This window comes from Heloderma suspectum, chromosome 1 (assembly GCF_057233095.1).
Source record: "Heloderma suspectum isolate Gila_16-S chromosome 1, 16-S_ref, whole genome shotgun sequence".
Lineage (NCBI taxonomy): Eukaryota > Metazoa > Chordata > Lepidosauria > Squamata > Helodermatidae > Heloderma > Heloderma suspectum.
Genome location: NC_139458.1, coordinates 97843051 through 97869656, shown reverse-complemented (window position 1 = coordinate 97869656; position 26606 = coordinate 97843051). Strand labels below are relative to the sequence as shown.

General features: G+C 45.3%; 1 protein-coding gene across 3 annotated transcripts in view; it reads left to right on the top strand.

The window, feature by feature from the left end:
• The first annotated feature begins 7302 nt into the window (after positions 1-7302).
• The window catches only part of TPCN2 (two pore segment channel 2), a 57102-nt gene continuing 37798 nt past the window's right edge, over positions 7303-26606 (top strand). The window contains exons 1-3 of one of the 3 annotated variants that reach the window (XM_084852102.1): positions 7303-7977; positions 18385-18446; positions 25403-25479. In XM_084852102.1, the coding sequence (XP_084708228.1) occupies positions 7809-7977; positions 18385-18446; positions 25403-25479 (308 nt within the window). In that variant the 5' untranslated portion in view covers positions 7303-7808. Of the gene's footprint in view, positions 7978-18383; positions 18447-25402; positions 25480-26606 lie in introns of those variants that run through there. The other 2 variants (XM_084852119.1, XM_084852111.1) reach the window with 2 other exon arrangements.

The window sequence follows — 26606 nt, the reverse complement described above, 5'->3', positions numbered from 1 at the left end:
CCTATGAGTTTCCCACCACACAACCCCATGATACTTACCTACATTTTATTGCAATAGTAAGCCATACTAACGTGACATGTTTAAAATGAATAGTCCTTATTTGTACCATAAGCAGGTCCTATATTCCTTTACCAATTTGTTTCTGTGCTAGATCAAATTTAAAGAAGGAAAATTATTTATAACTACCTACTCAAATTTGTTCCTTGACCTGAAATGAGATTGTCAAGTATGATAGAGATTATGTGCTAGGAGGCAATATGAGATTTTCATAGCTAACAATATTTTAACATCAAACTAAAAGTGACACAAAATCTCAATAAACAACAATTAAAAAAATAAAGTGCAACGTCAGACTAGTTTTTTTTTTAAGTGTGCTTGAACTTGGCAGTATAGAAATAATTAGTATGCATTACTAGATGGTTAAGTCATGTGCAAATGTGGCTCAGTGTAAGCAAATGTAAAGTGATGCACTTTGGAGCAAAAAAATCCCAGCTCCATGTATACACTGATGGGATCTGAACTATCAGTGAGTGCCAGTGACTGACCAAGAAAGAGATCTTGGGGTTGTGGTGGACAGCTCGATGAAGATGTCAGCCCAGTGTGTGGCCGCTGTAAAAAAGGCAAACTCCATGTTAGGCATAATTAGGAAAGGAACTGAGAATAAAACTGCCAATATCATAGTGCCCTTATATAAATCTATGGTGTGACTACACTTAGAATACTGTGTACAGTTCTGGTCACCGCACCTTAAAAAAAAAAAAATGTTTGCAGAGCTGGGAAAAGTGCAGAAAAGGGCAACTAAAATGATCAAGGGGCTGGAGCAACTCCCCTATGAGGAAAGGTTACAACAGCTGGGATTGTTTAGCTTGTAAAAAAGGAGGGTAAGGGGAAACATGATAGAGGTATACAAAAATATGCATGGTGTGGAGAATATGGATATGGATACATTTTTTCTCTCTCTCTCATAATACTAGAACCCAGGGTCATCCCACGAAGCTGATCGGTGGGAGATTCAGGACAGATAAAAGAAAGTACTTCTTCACACAGCACATAGTCAAAGCACGGAATTTGCTACCACAAGGTGTGGTGATGGCCATGAATTTGGATGGCTTTAAAAGGGGTTAGACAAATTCTTGGAGGAGAAATCTATCAGTGGCTGCTAGTCTGGAGGGCTCTGTGCTACTTCCAGTATCAAAGGTAGTAAACCTATGTATACCAGTTGCTGGGGAACATGGGTGGGAGGGTGCTGTTGCACTTGTTGTGCCCTGTTTGTGGGTTTTCCGTCGATAGCTGATCAGCCATTGTGTGAACGGAATGCTGAACTAGATAGATTCTTGGTCTGATCCAGCATGGCTTTTCTATATTCTTAATTATTTAAAACTTTCCTCTATCCTGAAGGCATTATTAATAATTTTGGCAGCACAAAGTGCTTTGTGATATTTGTTTCTTTAATTTTCACAACACTCCTGCAGAGTAGATTATTATTATTCCCATTTTATAGAAGGATAAAAAGGTGCAAGAATCTCATTACTCGTGGAGAAGCCCTGTCCCCCAAGTTGGAAGAGGAGCATGGAGTGTCTGAAAAGGGGGGGTGGCGTTCCAGGGCGGGGAGAGTGGATCTGCCTGTACGACACCTCTTATGTGTCATACAGCAGCCTCCTCTCCCGCTCGCCGCCACCTCACCCCATGGCTAGACAGCTGAAAATGGCTGTCTAGCAGAAAAAACAGGGCAGGAGAGGCACGGGGAGAACAATCCCCGCCCGTGCTTCTCCTGCCTTGCTTTGGAGTGTGCAGTCTAGATAGGATGCAAATAAGGGTGCAATCTAGATAGGACTGCACCCTTATTTTATATTTTATATTATAGTCCCCCACTTTCAAAGTTGCATTGCTTAGAGTACCAGCATTCTATTTAGATGGAGGGTGGACAGCTAAAGACAGAATCAACATTCTCCTTGCAGCGGTGGGTACAGGCATGGAATGGATAGGGATGCAACTGCATTTGCACTGTAAGATATGATAAAGATGTACTGAGTTTTCTGTTAAGAGTGTTTACTGGTGAGCAGTGAGAAATGAATGAATAAGTATGGCAGACTGGAAAATAGTTTAGTGAGGGTTGAGCCAGTTGAAAATGAAGCAATATGGAAGTTCTAATTCAGGATAATACTTTTCTTATATGAACACATATAATCTAGAACTATAGCATGCAGTTGTGTCATTGGTACCTTACACTTCAATAGCATACAGTTAAGAACACAGGCTTGCACAGGTGACCAAACTACGCCAGGGTGGACTCTATGAGCTAGTTTAGTCATCCATATCATTCAGCCAAGTGGTAGCTATTATGTAGTGGAGATATGGGGTGAAATGTGTGGCAGAATGGACGTCTGTTTGTGGACTCCATGATCCTGTTAATGGAGGTGAGAAATTGCTCAGTGTTGTTTTTCCTTGCTTTTTGGCATTTGGGTTTCTCAGCTTTTTGCTTGAACTCTGCATTTAATGGAGGGCTTTAAAAAATATTACTAGATTCCACAGATCAGAACATTTGTTGTATTATGCTGCCTGGATACCTTTCCAGGAGATAATTGCACAGTAATGTTTCACAATGTTGCACAGCATACACAGCAGTAACAGACCTGCATCCAGAATTGTGCCTGTGAACAACAGAAACAAAATCCAGTGCAATGTCTGGATGAAGTTACTTTTGTGAAAGGAATGCTTTTATTGTCCCAAGGTCAGACACTAACTATGTATCCAATTGAAATAACCTGAAATGCTGAATATGTAACCACCCATGGATTCACTGGTACCTATAAACTATCTATTTTTAAAGGAACAAGCTTTCAAACAAAATTAATGTCAATACAGTTTATATACCAATATAATGATAATGAACCTGACCATTTTGTAGCTAAGGACCATTTTCCTTACCCCTCTCTTTAGTTGCTAGTTAAATAGAGGAATAAATAACTAAGTTTGAAAACCTCAGGCTACTAGTAGGCCGGTATGGGTGCAGGATATATCTATTGTTTAAATCCCAAATATCAGTCAAATATTGTTTAATAACAGGCAAGTAACTAAACAATTAAGATGACATCCAACATTGCATGAGCAGGCTTATACTCAAGCAACAGAACTTTCCCTTCTTCTCCCCTGTTCCCCCCAAATCTGCTTCAGAGTGCTCCCCGGAGGCTGAAGAGGGGAGGAGGAATCTGTTCTGCTGATGTTCATTGGCAGACAGATAGAACTGGTTAAAACCTGTCATTTTTAGAACAACAACACATTTTGTGGGAGCTATGCAGCCCAGAAATGAAATATATTATTGCAGAAGTTAAGACAAGGGTGAATGAGTGCTACTTGTAGTAGGCTAGGCCAGCCTTACCATTAGGCAGAGTGAGGCCACCTCTGGCAGCTGATTTGGGTGTCATGTGAGGGCACCAAATTGTTATTATTGTTGTATTGCTGCTGCCTTCTCCATTAGTTGATAGTTACTCTTCTAGGAGCACAATCATATGCACGGTTACTCAGATGAAAGTCCCAGTGTGCTCAATGGGGCTTACTCCCACCTAAGTATGCAATCTATCCTCACTTACCATTAAATACTGTTTGGCTTCCTTTGGTAGAGATGTTTTGAATTGTGCTGCTGTTGGAGTATCTGTAGGCTGATGTTGTGGGAGGAGGAAACAATATGTGTTATTATTTACTGCTTGGTGTGTGTGAAGGACTAGCACTTTACTACTGCAATCCTTTGTACTTTACCTAGGAGTAAACCCCACTGAATTCAGTTGGACTTTCAAACAAAACACATAGTAGCACAAAGACAATTGCAGCCATTCACTGAGGGAGGGTGCGTGGGAGAGATACACCCCTCTGCTGAAGCAGAGTTTAAACCAGGGGTGGAATCATTACTGAAGAACAGTGGCCCAGCAGAGGTCATATAAGGTCACCATCTATCTAGATCGATACAATGTGCCACAAAAATCTGAGGCATTCTGGAGCCTGCTGCAGTCTATTTAGTAGCGTGTATGCATATGTCAGCCTTCCCCAGCCTGGTGACCTCTGGATATGTTGGACAACAACTCCCACAACAACCCCCAGCTATGCTGGCTGGGGGATTATAGGAGCTGTGTCCTCCAACCCATCTGGAGGACACCAGTCTGGGGAAGGCTGACATATATGTTGGGACAATTTCTGTGAAGGTGCCCAGTGCACTTCCCAGACTGGGGGCAGAATCCAGTGTCAGTCCTTCTTAGAGTAGAACCACTCTAAGGGAATGAACGGGGCTTAAGTTCATTCATTTCAGTGGGTCTGCTCTAAGGATCACTGCCTTGTTGTGGCGAAGGGGCTTGCGTAACTCAGTGAAGCCATAAGCTATGCCATGCAGGGCGACCCAAGACGGACAGGTCATGGCAGAGAGTTCTGACAAAATGTGGTCCACTGGAGAAGGAAATGGCAACCCACTCCAGTATTCTTGCCAAGAAAACCCCATGGAATGTATCACAGGCTAAAAGATATGACGCCGGAAGATGAGCCCCTCAGGTCGGAAGGTGTCCAATATACTACTGGGGAAGAGCAGAGGGAATTTCCAAGTAGCGCCAGAAAGAGTGAAGCGGCTGGGCCAAAGCCGAAAGGACACTCAGCTGTGGATGTGTCTCGTGGTGAAAAGAAAATCCGATGCTGTAAAGAACAATATTGTTTAGGAACCTGGAATGTCAGATCAATGAATCAAGGTAAGCTGGAGGTGGTCAAACATGAGATGGCAAGATTGAACATCGACATCTTGGGAATCAGTGAACTAAAATGGACAGGCATGGGCGAATTTAATTCAGGTGACCATCATATCTACTATTGTGGAAAAGAATCCCTTAGAAGAAATGGAGTAGCACTCATAGTCAACAAAAGGGTGGGAAAAGCAGTACTGGGGTACAATCTTAAAAATGATAGAATGATCTCAGTACGAATCCAAGGCAAACCATTCAACATCACAGTAATTCAAGTCTATGCCCCCACCACTGAGGCCGAAGAAGCTGAGGTTGATCGGTTCTGTGAAGACCTACAACACCTTCTAGAACTAACACCAAAAAAAGATGTCCTCTTCATCATAGGGGATTGGAATGCTAAAGTAGGAAGTCAAGAAATCACTGGGATAACAGGCAGGCATGGCCTTGGTGTACAAAATGAAGCAGGACAAAAGCTAATAGAGTTTTGCCAAGAGAACACGCTGATCATAGCAAACACTCTTTTCCAACAGCACAAGAGGCGACTCTACACACGGTCATCACCAGATGGTCAATATCGAAATCAGATTGATTATGTACTTTGCAGCCAAAGATGGAGAAGCTCTATACAGTCAGTCAAAACAAGACCTGGAGCTGACTGTGGCTCAGATCATGAGCTTCTTGTTGCAAAATTTCGGCTTAAATTGAAGAACATAGGGAAAAACACTAAACCATTCAGGTATGACCTAAATCATATATCTTATGAATATACAGTGGAGGTGAGGAATAGATTTCAGGGATTAGACCTGATAGACAGAGTGCCTGAGGAACTATGGACGGAGGTCCGTAACATTGTTCCGGAGGCAGCAACGAAATCCATCCCAAAGAAAAAGAAATGCAAGAAAGCCAAGTGGCTGTCTGATGAGGCTTTACAAGTAGCTCACGAAAGAAGGGAAGCGAAAAGCAAGGGAGAAAGGGGAAGATATATCCAACTGAATGCAGAGTTCCAGAGAATAGCAAGGAGAGACAAGAAGGCCTTCTTAAATGAACAATGCAAAGAAATCGAGGAAAACAACAGAATGGGAAAGACTAGAGATCTCTTCAAGAAAATCGGAGATCTCAAGGGAACGTTTTGTGCAAAGACGGGCATGATAAAGGACAAAGAAGGCAGGGACCTAACAGATGCAGATGAGTTTAAGAAGAGGTGGCAAGAATACATAGAAGAACTATACAGGAAAGATCTGAATGTCCCTGATAGCCATGAGAGTGCGGTCACTGGACTTGAGCCGGAAAGGTCAGTTTACATTCCAATTCCAAAGAAGGGCAACGCCAAGGAGTGTTCAAACTACCACACAATTGCGCTCATTTCACATGCCAGCAAGGTGATGCTCAAAATCCTACAAGCTAGGCTTCAGCAGTATGCGAACCGAGAACTACCAGAAGTACAAGCTGGGTTTCGAAGAGGCAGAGGAACTAGAGATCAAATCGCCAACATTCGCTGCATCATGGAGAAAGCAAGAGAATTCCAGAAAAACGTCTATTTCTGCTTCATTGACTACGCTAAAGCCTTTGATTGTGTGGATCAGAACAAACACTGGCAAATTCTGAAAGAGATGGGAGTACCAGACCACCTTACCTGTCTCCTGAGAAACCTGTACGAGGGTCAAGAAGCAACAGTAAGAACCAGACATGGAACAACCGAGTGGTTCAAAATTGGGAAAGGAGTACGACAAGGCTGCATATTGTCACCCTGCTTATTTAACTTATATGCAGAGTACATCATGAGAAATGCCGGGTTGGATGAATCAGAGGTCGGAATTAAGATTGCTGGGAGAATTATCAACAACCTCCGATATGCAGACGATACCACCCTAATGGCAGAAAGTGAAGAGGATCTAAAGAGCCTCTTGTTGAGGGTGAAAGAGGAGAGTGCAAAAGCTGGTTTGAAACTCAACATTAAAAAAACTAAGATCATGTCATCTGGCCCTATCACTTCCTGGCATAATGGAAGCCGTGACAGATTTTACTTTCTTGGGCTCCAAGATCACCGCAGACGGTGACTGTAGCCATGAAATTAAAAGACGCTTGCTGCTTGGGAGGAAAGCTATGGCCAACCTAGACAGCATAGTAAGAAGCAGAGACATCACCTTGCCGACAAAGGTCCGTCTAATCAAAGCTATGGTTTTCCCAGTAGTAATGTATGGCTGTGAGAGCTGGACTATAAGGAAGGCTGAGCGCCGAAGAATTGATGCTTTCGAACTGTGGTGCTGGAGAAGACTCTTACGAGTCCCCTGGACTGCAAGGAGGTCAAATCAGTCAATCCTAAAGGAAATCAACCCTGAGTGCTCATTGGAAGGACAGATAATGAAGCTGAAACTCCAATATTTTGGCCACCTAATGCGAAGAGAAAACTCCCTGGAAAAGACCCTGATGCTGGGAAAGACTGAAGGCAAAAGGAGAAGGGGACGGCAGAGGATGAGATGGCTAGATAGCATCACCGATGCAAATATGAACTTGAGCACGCTCCGGGAGAGAGCGCAGGACAGGAAGGCCTGGCGTGCTATGGTCCATGGGGTCACGAAGAGTCGGACACGCCTGAACAACAACAGCGTGAGATACCACCCTTGCTGCGCGGGCTCGTCTCTGCCAAATGTGAATGCACGGACTCTCCTGCCGCCTCAGCCAGGGCCCACGGAGTCCAGCACTTCTCGTCTCCAACGGCGGCCAGTCTCGGTCGCTCAGGGCGGTGCAGCCCTGCTCGTGGCCCTTCGGCGGAGAGCCCGAGGATCTTGCAGCAGGGTCCGGGCTCGCTCGCCTACGGCCTCGCCGCGATGAGGAACCAAGGCATGAGCGCACGCCCGGCCGCCCGCCCAGCCGCCTCCCCGTCGTAACAGGAAAGGCGCAGCTCAGCCGCCGGCCGAGGCAGGCAGCTCCTCCCATCTCGGCCAGCGGGCGGAGCTCGTCTGCTGGCGCGCACAACCACCAGCGGCGGAGGCGCGCCCGCCTGCCCGCCTTTGCGCGGGCGCTGCCCAGCTGCCGCCTCCTCCTCCGGCGAGCCGCTGCGGCCGCCGTTTCCGCCTGCGGCTGTCACCCATGGAGCAGGGAAGCGGCCCGGAAAGAGCGCCTTTGCTGCCGCCGCCCGCAGCTCCCGAGCGTGACCGGCGGCGGGCTCGTCTCTACTCGGGCAGGGGCGGCGCTGCCCCGGGGGACGACGGGCACTGCGGCGGGGCCGCGGCCTCCTTGTCTCGCCCTGCCGGCAACGGTGAGCGGGGGAAGCGGGGCTGCCTGCTGACTATTTATCGGGGCGCGGGGGGCTGGGCTGGCCCTCCAGGCAGGGCTAGTTAGGCGAAGAGTAGACCCCGGCACCTCTTTGCAACGCCGTGGCTTGCTTTCTTCAGTGAGAGATGCCGGGGCTTCAAACGAGCTGCGCCCTCTGTGACGGGATACGGGGCTGATTGTCCTTAACCGATGGGGGGGGGGGAGACACAGCGCAGTCCTACTCGGAAGTAAGTCTCATTGAGCGCATTGGGGCTTATTCCCAGGCAAGTGGAGATAGGATTTTTCAGTGGTGCATACGAAAAGGCACTCTTTTCTTTATTATTGATTGAGTCCTTGCAAACTAAGCCCTTGTTCAGTTTAAAGCTTGCAATGGAACGGTGAAGCTGTTATAAAGAAGGGTGCCTCTGAGCATGTGCAGTCTGCCTCTTCCTCACTGCTAACCAATTCACACACATCTGTGCAGGGCTGGCCCTATGATAAGTATCCCTGGGTGAGGAGGGCCTTTGGTACCCCCACCCCGTGGTCAGCTTTGTAGGGCCACCCAGAGGGTTTATGGGGCCTGGTGTAGGTATGATGTTGGGGGCCCCGCGGCTGCCCCCTACAAGGACCCATGCATATGTGTACAAACTGGGGGCCACATGCAGGAATTCTTGCATGTATGGACTACATCTGAGAATTCTTGCCCTGGGATCAAGCAGAAGGAAAGATGTGCTTCACTTTTTTTAATGTGGGATAAGGGAACAGGGATCGAGTTGTGCTTCTGCATACCTCCTCCAATGTCCAGTCGCCTTCTGGCAAAGCTTCTTTCTGATTCCTGGGGTCAGTCTCACAAGTCTGATGCTGCTGGCCATCTCCAGTACTCAGGAAGGTTTTCTCCCTTAAGGTCTGGCCTCACACCATTCCTACACCTTTCCCTGTGGTATCTGCCACAAAAAATTACTTTCCAGTGGCACCTTGCCTGGAGCCTTAGGCGGCATTCACTTGCTTGCTCCTTGAACTCTCTCCCCTGGTGGACCTAGAGTTCTTTCTGTGACAAGAACAGGCTGCCTGCCCTGCCACAGAATCCCTCCTGAAAGCCTTCCCTGTTCCTGCTCTATTTACAACAAACTCTAACTCGGGTTACTTGGCCTGGGCCAATCATAAGCCTGCCTGACCAATCATCTCTATTGCTGTCCAGACCTCACCTTGATGGGTTTAGACCCTCCTACAGTTGGGCTTTGGGCCTAGCAAATAAGCAGGCTGCTCCCTTCCAGCCTCCCACAGATACATTTTACACCAGCTTAGGCTTCAAATTAGCATCTATTCTGTTCCATACACAACTATGTAAAACATTTGCTTCATCATGGCCAGGGAGTGGTCCCATGATGTCACAATTACATGTTGAGATTCAGTGTCATCTTACACTCTAATATACCATTTCCTCTGTTTATGAAAACTTTAAACAAAATAGCCAGAATTCTGGTGAGCAATTTAGTTTTGTAGTTAGCACCCAAACAATCTGTAAAACCTTGAAAAAAAGGTTACAGACACTTGCTTTTTGCCACCCTAGTTCCCTACATTAAAAACACACACAGCCACTGAGCTCAGCTAGGCGCCTTGGGTGACCACTCTGGTTGCCAACCCCTAAGCCCGGCCCTGCATCTGGGATTAGGCAAAACATTTAAGAGTGCTATTTGAGAGATCCCATTGCAGGTCTTGGTCCTGGTGTATGGCTTACGTAACTGTCTCCTTCTAAAAATAGCCCTGTGACCTTCGTTTGATTGCTGATGACAGTTTCTGCTCGTTAGGTAGCTATGGGAGTGAGTGTCTGCTGTGCTTTACTCCTTGCCCATTGAAATATTGTTGGCTGTGCTGGAAATGTGAGAAAGATCAAAGAGAAAATTATCCGTCAAGCCCCTAGGGCAGTCTTCCCCAACCTGGTGCCCTCCAGATGTGTTGGACTTTCCTAGCCAATGGCTATGCTGGCTGAGAAAGATGGGAGTTGCTTCTGGAGGGCATCAGGTTGGGGAAGACTCCCCTATGGGCTTCACAGATAATTTTCTCTTTGGTCTTTCTCACATTTCCAGCACAGCCAACAACAGAGGTTGACAGGCTAAAGATTCTAGTCTAGAAACTGGTTTATTTATTTAAAATATTTTTAATTGACCTTTTAGGGTGCACTGCCCTCACAAGGCAGCTTATACTATTACAAAAACATTAACATAACAATTACACACACACGTGCGTGCGCAGCTAATTATGGTTAAGCATTAAATTCAGGCTGTAATAAATGTGTCTTTGAGCTTGTTTTTAAAAGCCAGCAGTGATGAGACCATATATCTCTTCCTGGGGAGGGAATTCCAAAGCTGTGGGGCCACCACAGAGAAAGCTCTGCCCCTTGTTCCCACCAACCTAAGGGCTCCTGCTGGTGGGCCAGAGAGTAGGGCATCTGACACTAATCTTTATGTTAGGGCAGGCTCAGGTGTATGTGATATTTCAGGTAATGTGTTCCCAAACCTTTTAAGGATGTAAGGTCAAAAGCAGCACCTTGAATTGGGCCCAGAAACTATCAGGCAGCCTATGTAAACAATACAGAATAGGAGTAATATGATCCAAATGCTGAGCTTCCACAAGCATTTTTAGCTGCCCCATTCTGTACTAGTTGCTGTTTCCAAATTGTCTTCAAGGGCAACCCCATGTAGAGTGCATTACAGTAATCCAACCTGGACGTAACCAAGGCATGTGTCACTGTGGCTAGGTCAGTTTTCTCTAGATGTGGCTAGGTCAGTTTTCTCTTTTCCACATCTGCCGAACCAGCCTAAGCTGGTAAAAAAGACTCCTGGCAGCTGATGCCACCTGCATTTCAGTAGATGGCTCTGAGTCAAGGAGCACTCTTAGACTGCATGCCTGGCCCTTCAGGGGGAGCGTGACCCCATCTAGAGTCAAATCTAAACCTTCATCCAGATTAGCAGATTTCTCAGCCCATAGTATTTCCATCTCCTCTGGAGTAAGTTTCAGCTTGTTAGCCCTCATTCATTCCTGTACTGCCCTCAGACACCTGTTCACCTAGCTGCCTTCCTAGGATTAGATGGTGAAAAAGATAGGTAGAGCTGTGTGTCATCAATATGTGGATGATACCTCAGCCCAAACCTCTGGATGACTTCTCTTGGCAGTGTCTTGTAGATGTTGAAAAGCATGGGGAACAAGATGGAAACTTGAGGCACCCCAAATGTCAATGGCCAAAGGGTGGACCAAAAGTGCCTCAGTAGCACCTTTTGGGTCCTTCCCAGAGGCACTTGGGGGCCACTGGGACACTGTGCCCCAAGTACCTTCTCAGAGAGATGGTCCAGAAGGATACCATGGTCAATAGTATCAAAAGCTGCTGATGGGTCCAAGAGAACCATTAGGCTCATGCTCCCCACATCCATTCCCTGGTGTAGGCCATCCACCAGGCTGGAAGCCAGATTGGAATGGATCTAAATAATTAATGTCATCCAAAACTGCCTGGAGCAGACTTGACACCATCCACTCCAAGGCCTTGTCCAGAAATGGTAGATATGATACAGGGTAGCCAAAAGATCTAGACTTGGCTTCTTCAACAGTGGTTTTACTATTGCCTCATTCAGAACCACCAGAATTACCCTGTCCCTTACTGAGTCATTAACCACTTCTGATATCCTTATTGTAAACCCAGGCCAGGCAAATTTCACTAGCCAGGAGGGGCAAGCATCTAAAGAGCAAGTTGTAGGCCTCAGTCTTCCAAGCAGCTTGTCAACATCTTCAGGTTGCAGAAGCTGAAAAGTATCCATAACAACAGGACCAGATGTGTCATGGCTACATCCATCTCTGATTCTGTCAAAAGTATAGCATTCCAGGTTGGTTGGGGACTTCACAAAATGCTTGCAGGTCCAGTGCTAGATTTCTGGAGATGCTGGGCCATGAGCTTGCCATCTGGAAGGCCTTCTTCATATTTGCATTTGTGAGTGGGCCAGATCTGTTTAGCAGTGGTTACCAGCCTAATTGGGACTGCCTGGTGGTTTTCAGTGAGTGAGAGCAGAGCAGTCATATGGTAGAAGACACACTCCTCTTAATCCTGTACCCAGAACAGAAGGAGCTTTAAAATGAAGGTCAGAAAGAAATTGGTAAGCAATATTGCTCATACGAAGTCTGTGTTGTGTGCTTCCTACATCTCGCAGTGCTGAACTAATTACAGTTTGTGAACAGCATTCATGGGCAGTCTGCATGGAGTGCATTATAGTAGTCATCTGGGAGGTCATGTGCAACAGTAATTCCACAGTTCATACATTGGTAGGAACACAATCCATGTCGTTAACACATTGCAATATATTTCAGTGGATATCCATGCACTGAGATCTGCTGCTGCTGCAACTGCAAAATGTAAATCTACTACAGGCTATGGGGCCCTTTTTGTAAATGATTTGAATAAAGCACTGATAAATAACAGGGTAGTGACTTACAGCATTTGCATCCAAGCTCTTAACTGAGATGATTCAGCATTGGACCCTCACTCTGTTGGGGATCAATCTTTCAGTTTTGTGTCTTGCAGTTATTCTCTAGTGCACACCCCAAATCCTTCCAGCAGGCTGCCTTCATTCACCATTCGGAAATCATTTCCATATCCATAGCTGGGAATATGGATACTTGTGGTGGAGACAAATGCAAAGATTTTAGTGGTGTGGGGCTGCTTTTGGAGGGCCTCATTCCATTCAGTTGAAACATACCTTTCCTTAAATCATGGAACTGTCTGGGGCAGAGGGGAGGAGAAGTGGTTTTGCAAGCTTGCAGCAGAAGATACCTTGCATGAGACTGATTGGCTGATGCCCACAGTGTAACCCCAAAACTTGCCCTCCCCCAGTCATCAGAGTAATTCTTCACCTAAAAATGTTTTCTTTAAAAATATTTAGGGCAAGAATGAACAGATAAGCATACATGTTTATTTATTTATTTGGTGCTTTTAAACTATGGTGCTTAAAAATAAAACCTGGACAGCTTGCCTAAAGCAGTGAAAGACTGATGGCTGAGCCAGTGATGAATTTGCTGGTATGTACCCTTGTCATTTTAGTTGCAAAGCTGAATGGCCCTGTGTGACCTTTGTTCTGTCTTTGGCTTTGGTTGACAGTGAGGTTTTGTCTACTGGAGAGGGACAAAGGACTAGGAGCCCCCCCCCCCCCCCGAGCTATTCTGGCTCTAGAAAGGAAATGCATAAAAGATGATATACCTACCTCTTAAGTCCTTTTTGTAGACCCAATTGTGTAGTGTCTACCCATAGGAGTCGGAGACCAAACTACCAGGAACTTCTTCACAAACCTAATTAAAATTGAATGGGAGTGATGCAAGAACATAGCTGTGTTTTGACTCATGTTTCATTCTGGGCCTTCTCCTGTCAGATGGTGCCCATAGAGCCTGTTACTTGATCTGGGTTGGCCCACTTTGGATCAAAATGTGAGAACTGTTGGGGCTTGTTATAGGAGTGGTTTATTGCTGCTCTCCTGTAGTTGATTCCTACGCTGATCTATCCATTAGTCGCTCTGCTGAGTTACTTACCTGTGTGTTTTTGTTGGAATGTTTGCTGGACGAGAGTGAACAAAAGGACGGGACGAATTGAGGTGTAATCTGCTGCAATCATTTTTTTTACAACGGATACTGTTTCCTTGAATCGCATCCTTTCATCTTGTATGAGATGGCAGCAGGAAACAATCTCATAATGGCCTCATGTGTGAGGTGGTTTTGAACCAAGCCAAAAGTGTGTTGGGTTCAGTCTAGCTAAACATAAGTGCAAAGTGATTAGCCCTACATATGCTATGAGCTAATTTTGAGTGCAAAAATGTGTTCTTGGAACTGGGACAAGGGAGGTTGCTGCAAATGGGTTAGTTAGTTCTTGGAAAGTTCCATAAATGCATGCTCCTATGCATGTTTAGACAGAAAAGCATCCTACAACTCCCAGCATACCCCAGCTAGCATGGTTGGCTGCTGCATACTGCGAGTTGTAGGACTTTTTTTCTGTCTAAACATACATAGGATTGCGCCCTAACTCAGAAAGGGATGAGTCTGCAGCTGGGTTCTTCTGAAGTTAGCTGTAAGCCTGACTATGTGAGGGAGAGGCCCTCTTGCGGTTGGGTGCAACAGCGATGTGCAGGAACTATCAGTGGGTCTGAAGCTCCTGTTTGAGTCAAGCTGCATAGATGTTTGTTTAAGAGAAAGGACATGAGCTAATGTTAGGTAGGATGTTACACATGGTACAATTTTAACATGGTTGAGCAGAGAGATCTTGGGAAAGAGAAGCCTATCAAACATGAATACCTGATCTCTGCCAACCATACCTGCCAGATAGATAAATATAAGATCTCAGTGATGACAGTTTTGTTGGTTGAGAGGAACAGAACTTTAAATTTAATAAGAATATGCTAGCCACTATTTCTTTTATGTTTCTAATCATCGTAATTGTACTGTATATAGTGATGTGTCTTGCTTGTTTCCTCATTGCAAAGTTTTGTTATTCTGTAAGATCCAGTGGGCAATAAATACAAATTATGTGGTCCCACTTCATGTTATCTGGCTTGAGGGATGCTTCAGGGACCAGAACCAATAAATTAATTCTTAACGCTCAGAACACTCAGCTGGGATTTATAAACCTGTTGCTGAGTGGGGCATATCCATATGGCTTCAGTTTTCTCTCTTGGTCAGGTGTGTCACAGACAGACCTGTTCAGCTAGTCTGATGGAGCGGGAATGATTCACCCATCTCAGGTTCACCTCAGATTCTGTGCTTTTTCAATGGGGTCAGTTCACACTGTCAGATGTAAGTGATCAGAGCTTGGTTTGCACTTGAGGGTGGCTTCCACTTGGGCACAACCATCATCTTCTTTGGAGAGCAAAACTGGGCTGGCCATTGTTCAGGATTTTAGTTTAGCTGCAGTTGTGTATGTCACAGCTCTTGATTGGATGTGGCTTTTTTGTGTTACTGATATTGTCCATGTGCTGATTCCGGTTTCACTGCATTGCTTGTTTGTGCTCAAGACTTTCCAGTGAGACGCTGAGTTTGCGTTTCAGCTGGATTTTGGTACCTGAACCTCCTGACTTCTTAAAAAAGAAGTTATTCTGTTAGATTAACAGTGCAATCTTAATACATGTTTATTCAGTAGCAAGTCCCACTGAGTTCATTGGGTCTTACTCCCAGGAAACTGAGACTAGGATTGCAGCCTAAAACAACCTCTCTAGTAGAAGAAATGATTCACAGCTTGATTGTTTTCTTTGCTCATACCTGTGCTAGCATAAAGAATGTCTTAATGCTGGAGAAGCCTCCTGTTCTTGGGCTGTGCAGCTTCATCCTCCCCAGCTTTATCCCACTATTAACGTCATGCATTCTTCTGTAACAGATTGCTAGAATATGTCAGGTTATGCTGATGTACAGCTAGCTCTGCAGTGGTGAAATGTCTATAGTAGCCTTTAACAGCCTGGCACCCTCCCAATGTTTTGGACTACAACTCCCATTGACCCCAGCCAACATGGCCATTGGCTGAAGACAATGGGTGCTGTTGCCCAAGACATCTGGGGGCACCAGGTTGGGTAAGGCTGGTCTATAGGATGCTGTATGGTTGAGTTAATAGTCCTTCTCTTTTCTATGCTGCACAACCAGGTATGATGCTATTCCATTGCTTCTGGCAGTAGTGTCTTTAGCTATCATAACCACACCAACCTACACTGATGTCATGGGGTAGTGTGTGTCCAGAGTCAGCATGTGACATCAGTGTGATCTTTGAAGACTTTATATTGCTCTGGCATAGTAATAATCACTTCATATTGTTCCACATTCATATCTGATGACTGGTAATTCTGTCTTATTTCAGGGGCTGAAACTGCACAATTCATTTTATATGTATACTCAGGCTGTTTATTACAATGTATTATTAACTGAGTATAGCACTTGCGTTACAGCAGGTCATAACGCTTTTCCTCCTATTTACCCCAAATCTGTCAGTTAATATAATTTATCATCTCCATATAATATGGCATGGGGAAAAAGGGCTGGCTGGAGGATGCTGGGAGTTGTAGGACTTCTTGCTATCTAAACATGCATCAGATTGCACCCTAAGTGACATATATTTCAGCTAAACATAAAGAAAAGTGTTGTATTGCAAACTGACTGCTAAGCTCAGTAATATTAATCTGCATTATGTATAGTTGTCTGGTGGGCCAATGCAGACACAACACTATTTGCTGCCAGTACTAACAGTTAAAAGTGCATGGAGGTACTTTCTACTTGTAACTGCTGTTTTATGATATCCTCAGACACTTTCAAGTCACCCCAAATGTTTCTTTTCTTGCTAGAACAAGTCTGGGCATGCCTTGTCCTCTGGTCTATATAGGATAGACAACACATACTCTTTGGAGACTGCTTAATTTTAGGATGTTTCTTCCTGCCGTTTGGTGGTGGTGGTTTTTATTTCTTTGAAATAGTAATATACCGCTTTTCTATTAAAACATCCGAAGTGATTTACAAAACAATGTATCATAAAATAATAAAAACATAGCAAACTAGTTAAATCAACCAAAAACAAGAGAGGCATTCTAATGGACCAGTAAAAGCAGACAAATAAAAGCAGCAATTGCTAATTGCCCCTTAAAAGCCTTGGAGGATTTCTTGTACTACCAATCTGAGTCAAGACATTGTCAGGGTGGACACTGAGCCCATAGAATCCCAGAGTAGTTCTGATTTGGAGGAAAAGCAGTAGCTCCTGAGAGAGGAGCGCGCCCCTTTTTCCCAGGGCCCGCAGCTGACAGAGATTCCTCCCACCCACATTCCTAGATTAGAAAGCAGTCCAGGGAGTGACCCAGCACTGATAGCAGACTGGTTGGATGCGTGGCGCAGACGCAGAGAGCGGCGCCAAATGGAGAGCGCGGAAAGGAGGCGTAGGGCCCAGTTGGCGCTCAAAGAACGGTTGCGCCCAGAGGATCCAAGGGAAAAGGGGAGGGATTCTCCCTAGTCCTTATATTCAGGGGTCTGCCAGTAATTGCTTTTCAAACGGGGACCAACTGTTCTAACTTAGGGCATAGGGATGCTGCTGCTCAGATCTAGTTGCTACCTGTAGAGCTGTTAAGTTGTAAAAGAAGAATAAAGCTTTGAAAAGAGTCCCTTTGTCTGTGTCTGGACTTGGCTACTGGATTAGACTGAGAGCCCTCCAAGGAGCCCTTGACAGACATCATTCTAATGTGTGTTTCTGTGCCTCTACTCTGAACAGCTGGAAGCTACACACTATCATCCTATAATAATGATAATATAGGCATTTATAATAATATATGCATTTGTATATTGCTTTCACAGTCCTCCATATACATTATTCCAGCAATTCTTTCAACATTCCTGTAAGGAAGGTTAGTATTATTACTCCTGTGCTGCAGATATGGAAGTTGAGGTTAGGAGAGGGAGAGAGAGAGGATCCTATCTAAAATTGCAGTGTGTTTATGACTGAGATATGATATGAAATAGGGTGTTTCCCCTCATTCTTGCATTGCCCTATTTCACAGTTTGAGAGGTACACATGGAGGGTAAGATTTTCATACATGTGGGCTTCAGAAACACCAATGATAACTTTACTGTCTTTAACAGACTTATTCAAATAGTCGCTTTCTGTTGTCTTTGTTGTGGTGTCATCTAATAGATGGGCTTACAGTTTCTTTACCTTTTTCTGTTGTTGCTGTTGTTGATAATGATGATAATAATAATACCACCACCACCACCACGGGCATTTCTTTGTTGTTGTTCAGTCGTTCAGTCGTGTCCGACTCTTGGTGACCCCATGGACCATAGCACGCCAGGCCTTCCTGTCCTCCGCTCTCTCCCGGGGCGTGCTCAAGTTCATAGGGCATTTCTACACCACCCTAAAATCCTGCATTTAAAACCGGACTTTCTGCTTCCCTTTTAAATGCAGGATTACAACTGATTCCCTTTACACATGCTTCTTTCCCCCCCCTTTCTCCCCGTATCTGAGTCTTCCATTCCCTTTCATTGATCTCACTCCTCTTCTTGCCACTTTAACTCTTTTCATGGAGGAAACTGAAGCAGAACACAACAGGGTAATTTGATAGCTCATTATCTGCAATCTATTTAGAAACGGAACAAAGGGCATTTAGTGCAGGAGGGTCACAGCAGGGTCGCGGTGTCATGTAAAGAGCCTGCTAACTTCCGTGAAGGAGCAATCTCAATCGCAGGATAAAAGCCTGGTGTGGAGCCCCTAAAGGAGCCTGGAGATGTGATGGTATGTTGTCTGATGTCCTCAGAAGTGAGAGAGCTCGATAAAAGAACATCAGACATTTTGTGTTAGGATTTTCATGATTTCTAAAACTAGTTAGTAGCCTTTACTAAATGATCATCATATCTTTGAACTTTGCAGTTTTTGACGACCACAATCTCTACTTCAACCAAGCCGTAGTATTCATTGAAGATGCAATTCAGGTAAATTTGGCATATGCCTCATCTGTCAGACTGTGCTCCAAATGTAGAGTTCTAGTTAGTGCACACAGGAGCAAACTATTGGTTAGGGCCTCAGCATTCTGTTTCCTGTTGAGTTCCTGGTTTATGGTGCAAAGTTAAATTATTGTACGTTTCTATGGTTTAGTTTTACCAGCTGTTCAGTAACAGAACGCCGTAAATAATTTTAGGCAAGCTTAATGTATGTGTGTTTCTATTTTCAGATCTTTAAATAAGAGCAATTACATAATTATTGCTCGTTACACATCTAAGAACATTTCAATATCAAGGGCTATATCCACTATTGCATGGACTTCTGCTTGCCTAATGGGACTTTTCCTCTCTCCCCACCACTCTGCAATTTACTCTAGAGGGTTGCCCAGCCCTCTGAAGCAGATTTTTTTTTCAGGGTGTGTAGGTGGCAACAAGGGGACAACATCTTTTGGTCTGTGGGCCAAATTGCCCCCTGGACCAAGCTTGGCAGGCTGGATGACATCATAGAGTGAGGCCCTGCCCTGAAGCTCCATTCCTCCTGTGATATCATCACCCACTCCCCCCCCCCCGCTCCCATCCAGAGAGAGGCATGAGCTCCTGCGTGGAAAGCGACTCAGCTCGTGCTTGCAGGAGCTACCTCCTGCAAACCTGAGTCAGGTACCTTCTTCCTGTACCACTTGCTTTCCAATTGGGGCAGGAGCAGCATGAGAAGGGAGGACAAATGTGGGGGCATCCCCTTGTTATCTTTGATTGGCAATTGGAGATAACAAGGGTATTACTCTTCCCAGGACAGGGGGCGGGGCTTGGGAGCAGAGGAAGCAGGGCCCACAGAGGGGGCCCAACCCTGTGTAAGCCAGAGTGTGCTGGAGGTTGCCTTCCCATGATGTAGGGGGAATCCATTCTGCTAGCAGGTGCTGGTGGGTGGATGCTGTTGGATGTAAGCCATAGAAACTGAGGGACAAAGCAGACAAAGTTGGATAGAATGGGGGAACTACTGCAGCAAAGTGAAGACCAGAAGCTTGAAGAGCAACAGCAAGATGAGGCAGTGGGAAATGCTGAGGTGAAGAAAAATGGAGTAGAGAATACTCCTTGGAAAAGGGTGACAGGAGAAGAAGAACTAGATGCCACTCTGCACCAGTGGAAGCGGTGGAGCTGCAGAACCGATTCCAGGTACTTGCGGATGAGACTGGAGGACAGCCTGCAGAGGAAGAATCACAGGGGAACCTACATGAGAGGGAGCAAGAGGCTGAAGGTCAGTCAAACAGAGGTGATGAAACCCAGGCCTACAACAAGAAGAGAAGAGTGGTAGTAGTGAGAGACTCCTTGCTGCGTGGGATCGAGACCCAAGTATGTCGTGAAGATCCGTGGACTCGCCAGGTATATTGTCTCCCGGGAGGACGGATTAGAGACATGACTGAAAGGTTGCCTGCACTCATAAAGCCCACTGATAGGTATCCCTTTCTTCTCATCCATGTGGGAACAAATGATACCACCAAGCGGAGCTACGAAGAAATCACATCAGACTTTGAAGCTTTGGGAAGGAAACTCAAGAACTTTGGGGCCCAGATAGTTTTCTTATCCATCCTTCCAGTAGTTAGAAGAGGGATAGAAAGGGAACGGAAAATACTCCGGGTGAATGACTGGCTATGAAGGTGGTGCCGACGAGAGAGATTTGGATTCTGGGAGCACGGGCTATACTTCCTGGAAGATGGGCTGTTGGCAAGGGACAGGTTGCACCTCACAAAGGCTGGGAAGAATGTGTTTGGCCACAGCATGAAGAACTTCATCAGGAGGGCTTTAGACTGAATCCTATGGGGAAGGGAGATGTAATGTTGGGGGTAACGATGGACGTAGGCGCATGCACTGCAACGGAGAGAACAGCTCTGATAGCGCCCAATAATAGTCTTCAGACACATGTAGGAAGAAAGCCAGACTATGAAGCACATGGTCTTCAATGCCTATATACTAATGCCCAGAGTATGGGAAACAAACAGAACAAACTTGAACTCTTAATACAAGAGGGAAATTATGACTTGATAGGTATAACTGAGACTTGGTGGGATGACTCTCATGACTGGAATACAGCAATTGAAGGATATAACTTGTTCAAAAAGAACAGGAGGAACAGAAAGGGAGGTGGGGTTGCACTGTATGTGAAAAATACATATCTCTGCACAGAAATACAGGAGGATGAGCTTGGTAGCCCCATTGAGAGCATCTGGATCAAAATAAATGAAGCAAAGAATAAAAGGAACCTGGTGGTCAGAGTCTACTACTGGCCACCCAATCAAGGAGAAGACGAGGATGAAACTTTTGAAAAGCAAATAGCCAATGTTTCAAGGAAGCATGATGTAATAGTAATGGGGGACTTCAATTTCCCCGATATTTGTTGGGAGACAAATTCTGCAAAACATGGCCCCTCCAGGAAATTCCTGACTTGTGTGGCGGATAACTTCCTCCTACAGAAAGTAGAGGAAGTAACTAGAGGATCGGCTATCCTTGACTTGATCCTAACCAACAGAGATGACTTAGTGGATAAAGTAGCAGTTACAGGAACTCTGGGGGAAAGCGACCATGTTGTACTTGAGTTCTTGGTTCTAAGGGAAGCAAAAGCTGAGTGCAGTCAAACGCGTACCCTGGAAAGCTGATTTTAATAAACTCAGAACAATGATCAGTAAGGTCCCATGACAAGTGATGCTAATGAGTAAAGGAGTCCAAGATGGGTGGGAGCTTTTAAAAAAGGAAATTCTGAAGGCGCAATTACAAACCATTCCAACAAGAAGAAAAGGTAGAAGACAACAGAAGAAGCCAATGTGGCTTCATAAAAAGCTTAGGGATGACCTGAAAACAAAAAAGGACACATATAGGAAGTCGAAAGAAGGCCAAGCAACAAAGCAAGAGTACAGGCAGGTAGCACAGAATTGCAGGGATGGTGTGAGGAAGGCTAAAGCTGAGAACGAGCTGAGGTTACCGAGGGATGCTAAAAACAACAAAAAGGCTTTCTTCAGCTACGTGCATAGTAAAAGACAGAGGAAAGAAATGGTGGTTCAGCTATTAAATAAGGATGGCAAAACGATAACAGATGACAAAGAAAAGGCAGAGGTGCTCAATTCCTACTTTGGCTCAGTCTTCTCCCAAAAGAGGGTCTATGACCCCCCTGGCAAACGCGAAGTACAAGCTGAAGGGGCAGGATTGCAGCTTAAGATCGATAGGCATATGGTCAAGGAACACCTAATTACTTTGAATGAGTTCAAATCTCCAGGGCCAGATGAACTGCATCCTAGAGTAATAAAGGAACTGGCAGAAGAACTCTCAGAACCACTGTCTATTCTCTTTGAGAAATCATGGAGGATGGGTGAAGTGCCAGATGACTGGAGGAGGGCTAATGTTGTCCCTATCTTCAAAAAGGGTAAAAAGGAGGAACCTGGGAACTACAAACCAATCAGTCTGATATCAATCCCTGGGAAAATTCTGGAGCAGATGATAAAGCAATCCATCTGGAAGCACCTTGAAAACAATGCCGTGATTACTCGAAGCCAACATGGATTTGTCAAAAACAAGTCCTGCCAGACGAATCTGATCTCATTTTTTGATCAAGTAACCTCCCTTGTCCGCCGTGGGAATGCTGTAGACATCATATACCTCGACTTCAGCAAAGCTTTCGACAAAGTGCCCCATGATATCCTGATGAGCAAACTAGCTCAAAGTGGGCTAGATGAAACAACGATCCGGTGGATCCACAGTTGGCTACAGAATCGGACTCAAAGAGTGCTTATCAATGGGACCTTCTCAAACTGGGGAGAGGTAATGAGTAGGGTACCGCAGGGCTCAGTCCTGGACCCAGTGCTCTTCAACATTTTTATTAATGACTTGGAGGAGGAGGTGCAGGGAATGCTGATCAAATTTGAAGATGACACAAAATTGGGCAGGATAGCTACATTGGAAGACAGAAACAAAATTCAAAGTGATCTGGGTAGACTGGAGCGCTGGGCAGAAAACAACAGAATGACATTTAATAGGGATAAATGCCAAGTTCTGCACCTAGGAAAAAGAAACCAAATGCACAGTTACAAGATAGGGGATATGTGGCTCAACAACACTACAAGCGAGAAAGATCTTGGAATTGTTATCAATCATAAGCTGTATATGAGCCAACAATGTGATGTGGCTGCAAAAAAGGAAAATGCTATTTTGGGCTGCATTAATAGAAGCATAACTTCCAAATCCCGGGAAGTACTTGTTCCCCTTTACTCAGCACTGGTTAGGCCTCATCTGGAGTACTGTGTCCAGTTCTGGTCACCACACTTAAAGAAGGATGCAGACAAACTGGAGAGGGTTCAGAGGAGGGCAAGAAAGATGATCAGGGGACTGGAAACAAAGCCCTATGAAGAGAGACTGAAAGAACTGGGCATGTTTAGCTTTGAGAAGAGAAGACTGAGGGGAGATATGATAGCGCTCTTCAAGTACTTGAAAGGTTGTCACAGAGAAGAAGGCCAGGATCTCTTTTTGATCCTCCCAGAATGCAGGACATGGAATAATGGGCTCAAGTTACAGGAAGCCAGATTCTGGCTGAACATCAGGAAAAATGTCCTAACTGTTAGAGCAATACAACAATGGAACCAATTACCTAGGGAGGTGGTGGGCTCTCCCACACTGGAGGCCTTCAAGACGAGGCTGGAGAGCCATCTGTCAGGGATGCTCTGACTTAGATTCCTGCATTGAGCAGGGGGTTGGACTCGATGGACTTGTAGGCCCCTTCCAACCCTACTGTTCTGTGATTCTGTGACATCTTGCAAACATGTAGTGTTTCTGATGGAGATTCCCAGCCCCACCATGTGCCTGTAATTAGTTAAAGCAAAACGAGATACATACAGTCAGGGCCAGAAATATTGGAACAAGGGTAACTGTTTTGGCAGTTGGTCTCTGTACACCACCACATTGAAGATGAAAGGAAACACACCCAGATGGGAGCGAAGTCAGGACTTTCAGCTGTCATTCAAGGGGTTTGACAAAAGTGGGGCACTAACCATTCAGGAAGGACAGCCAGTGGCATACACACACACCCATCGTTGGTGGCTCATAAGTAATGGAACGAATGGATGACAAGCAGCTGCATGGCCAGGTGTGGCCTGTTTCTTGGGTACCCCATGACCAATCAAACAGATAAAAGGCCTGGAGGTGGTTCTGAATGTTACATTTGCATTTGATAGCTGTTCACTGGAACTCCCAACATGAGGTCCAAAGAGGTGTCCATGGGAGTGAAGGAGGCCATCATTAGGCTGAGGAAACCAAATAAACCCATCAGAGAGATAGCAAGAACAGTGGGAGTGGCCAACACAACAGTTTGGAACATTCTGAAAAAGAAGGAATTAACTGGCAAGCTCAGCAACAGCAAAGGCCTGGAAGACCACGGAAGACAATTAAAGTGGATGACCACAGAATTCTGCTCAGGGTGAAGAGGGACCCTTTCACAACATCTAGCCAGGTCAAGAACACTTTTGCGTAGGCATATCATTGTCAACATCTACAGTCAAGAGACGGCTTTATGAATGCAAATACAGAGGCTTCACAACAAGGTGCAAACCACTGGTAACACTCCAGAACAGACAGGCCAGATTAGCCTTTGCCAGCCAACACCTAAAAAAGCCTGCCCAGTTCTGGAATAAGATTCTTTGGACTGATGAAACCAAGAGTAACTTGTACCAGAATGATGGGAAGAGAGAAGTATGGAGAAGGAAAGGAACACCCAATGATCCAAAGCATACCACACCATCTGTCAAGCATGGTGGAGGCAGTGTTATGTCATGGGCATGTATGGCTGCCAATGCAACTGGGTCACTGGTGTTTATTGATGACCTGACTGCTGATCAAAGCAGCAGAATGAATTCTGAAGTGTACAGGGCTATACTTTCTGCTCAGATTCAGCCAAATGCTGCCGAACTGATAGGACACCGCTTCATATTGCAGATGGATAATGACCCAAAACATACAGCAAAAGCTACCCAAGAATTTCTCAAGGCAAAAAAGTGGGATGTTCTTCAATGGCCAAGTCAGTCACCTGATCGCAACCCAATAGAGCATGCATTTCACTTACTGAAGACAAGACTGAAGGCAGAAAGACCCACAAACAAGCAGCAGCTGAAGGCAGCTGCAGTAAAGGCCTGGCAAAGCATCTCGAGGGAGGCAAGTCAGCATTTGGTCATGTCCATGGGTTCCAGACTTCAGGCAGTCATTGAGTGCAAAGGATTTTCATCCAGGTATTAAAGGTGATCCTTAGGTTTGAGATTATGTTATTTATTTATTTATTTATTGCATTTATACCCCGCCTTTCTCCCTCTCGCAAGGAACTCAAGGCGGCTTACATTATCCTCCTCCTCACCCTTGTATCCTCACAACAACAACCCTGTGAGGTAGGTTGGGCTGAGAGTCTGTGACTGGCCCAAAGTCACCCAGTGAGCTTCCATGGCCAAGTGGGGACTAGAACCCGGATCTCCCGGCTCCCAGTCCGTCACTCTCACCACTACACTACACTGGCTGTGGTTTGTTCCATTACTTATGAGCCACCAACGATGGGTGTGTGTGTGTGCCACTGGCTGTCCTTTCTGAATGGTTAGTGCCCCACTTTTGTCAAACCCCTTGAATGACAGCTGAAAGTCCTGACTTCGCTTCCATCTGGGTGTGTTTCCTTTCAACTTCAATGTGGTGGTGTACAGAGGCCAACTGCCAAAGCAGTTATCCTTGTTCCAATATTTCTGGCCCTGACTGTAGCTGCATTGTACATATTTACAGAATGTCTGCTTTGGACCTGACTTGCCTGGTCATTAGTAGATGTTGGTTTGAATGAGCCCATAGTTGCCTGTATAACTTTATGTGGTTTGGCCTCCACATTTCAAGAACAGAGCAAAATGGGATGCGTGAATTCTCTCTCTTGTCTTTCACCTCTTTAGTATCGTTCCATCAATCACCGTGTGGACTCGAACTCCTTGTGGCTTTATCGGTGGTATTATTCAGAAGTTTGCCAATGGTGAGAAATGGGGTTCTATTTACTGTATTTCCTTGATTATCTCAGATGCTCATAGCCACTGTCCTTCTCTAGTTCTACAAATCCTTCCTGCTTCTTTTGATCCTAGATGTTTTTGTATTCTCCAAATTATGCTTCTCAGGACTCCCTATGAATAGTTTCTGCCAGCTAGCAGTTGTGTTAACCCTTTTGTTTTGCAACAGTAATAACGGGCTACAAACAATATTGCATGAGTGAACTTCTGCTCTCACAGCAGACCTTCCTTGTTCTCTCCCCTGCACCCTTCAGAGCAGATTTCATGGGTGCAGGGTGGGGGGCAGGGGAATCCACTCCGCTGGTGAATGCCTCTCCAACTGTGGGCAGCTGCAATTGGCTTTCATCCAATGTTTCCTTTCTCTAATACTCCAAGTAGGTAGGTAGGTAGGAGAAAGAGACATCTTGGTAAATAATGTCCTGCTACTATGGATATTGCTGGTGACCACAGGTGTAAGGACATAAGCAGAGTCCTGCTGGATCAGACCAGAGGTCCACCTAGTCCAGCGTCCTTTTTCCAACAGTGGCCAACCAGATGCCTCTGGGAAGTCCACAAACAGGAATAGAGGGCAATAGCCCTCCACCACTGTTCTTCCCCAGCAACTGGTATTCAGGGATCTCATTTGAGTATTCCAATCATATTTTAGAAAGTTGATTTCAGATTGAGTTTACAGGAAATCCAATATTAATAAATAAGATGATTTGGAACTTGTCATTTGTCCTCCTTGGTGATATAACTCCCCCCACAAAGGGGGGCCTGCGGGGAAAGGGGAATCATGAAAATTGCCTTCCCCACTTCTGTTGGCTGGATCCTCTTCTGGATTGTGGTCCTCTTCATGAACAGGAGACTTTCTATTCACAGACGCTTAGTTTGGATCCAAGCCAGCATGAAAAATGTCATATGTGAACAAGGCTACTGCAGGGTTAGCTGGCAGCAGTTCATGTGATCATGATGGCTAGAAAAGACATGGTGGTGCGATTGGGCTGTACTGGTAGTGCCCTAGTTCATATGTCACTTTGGTCTACATGTGTACATGTTCAGAGGACAGGCAGCAGTGCTTTTGATGTAGAGAAAAACCTTAGCGTAAGCTGATCAT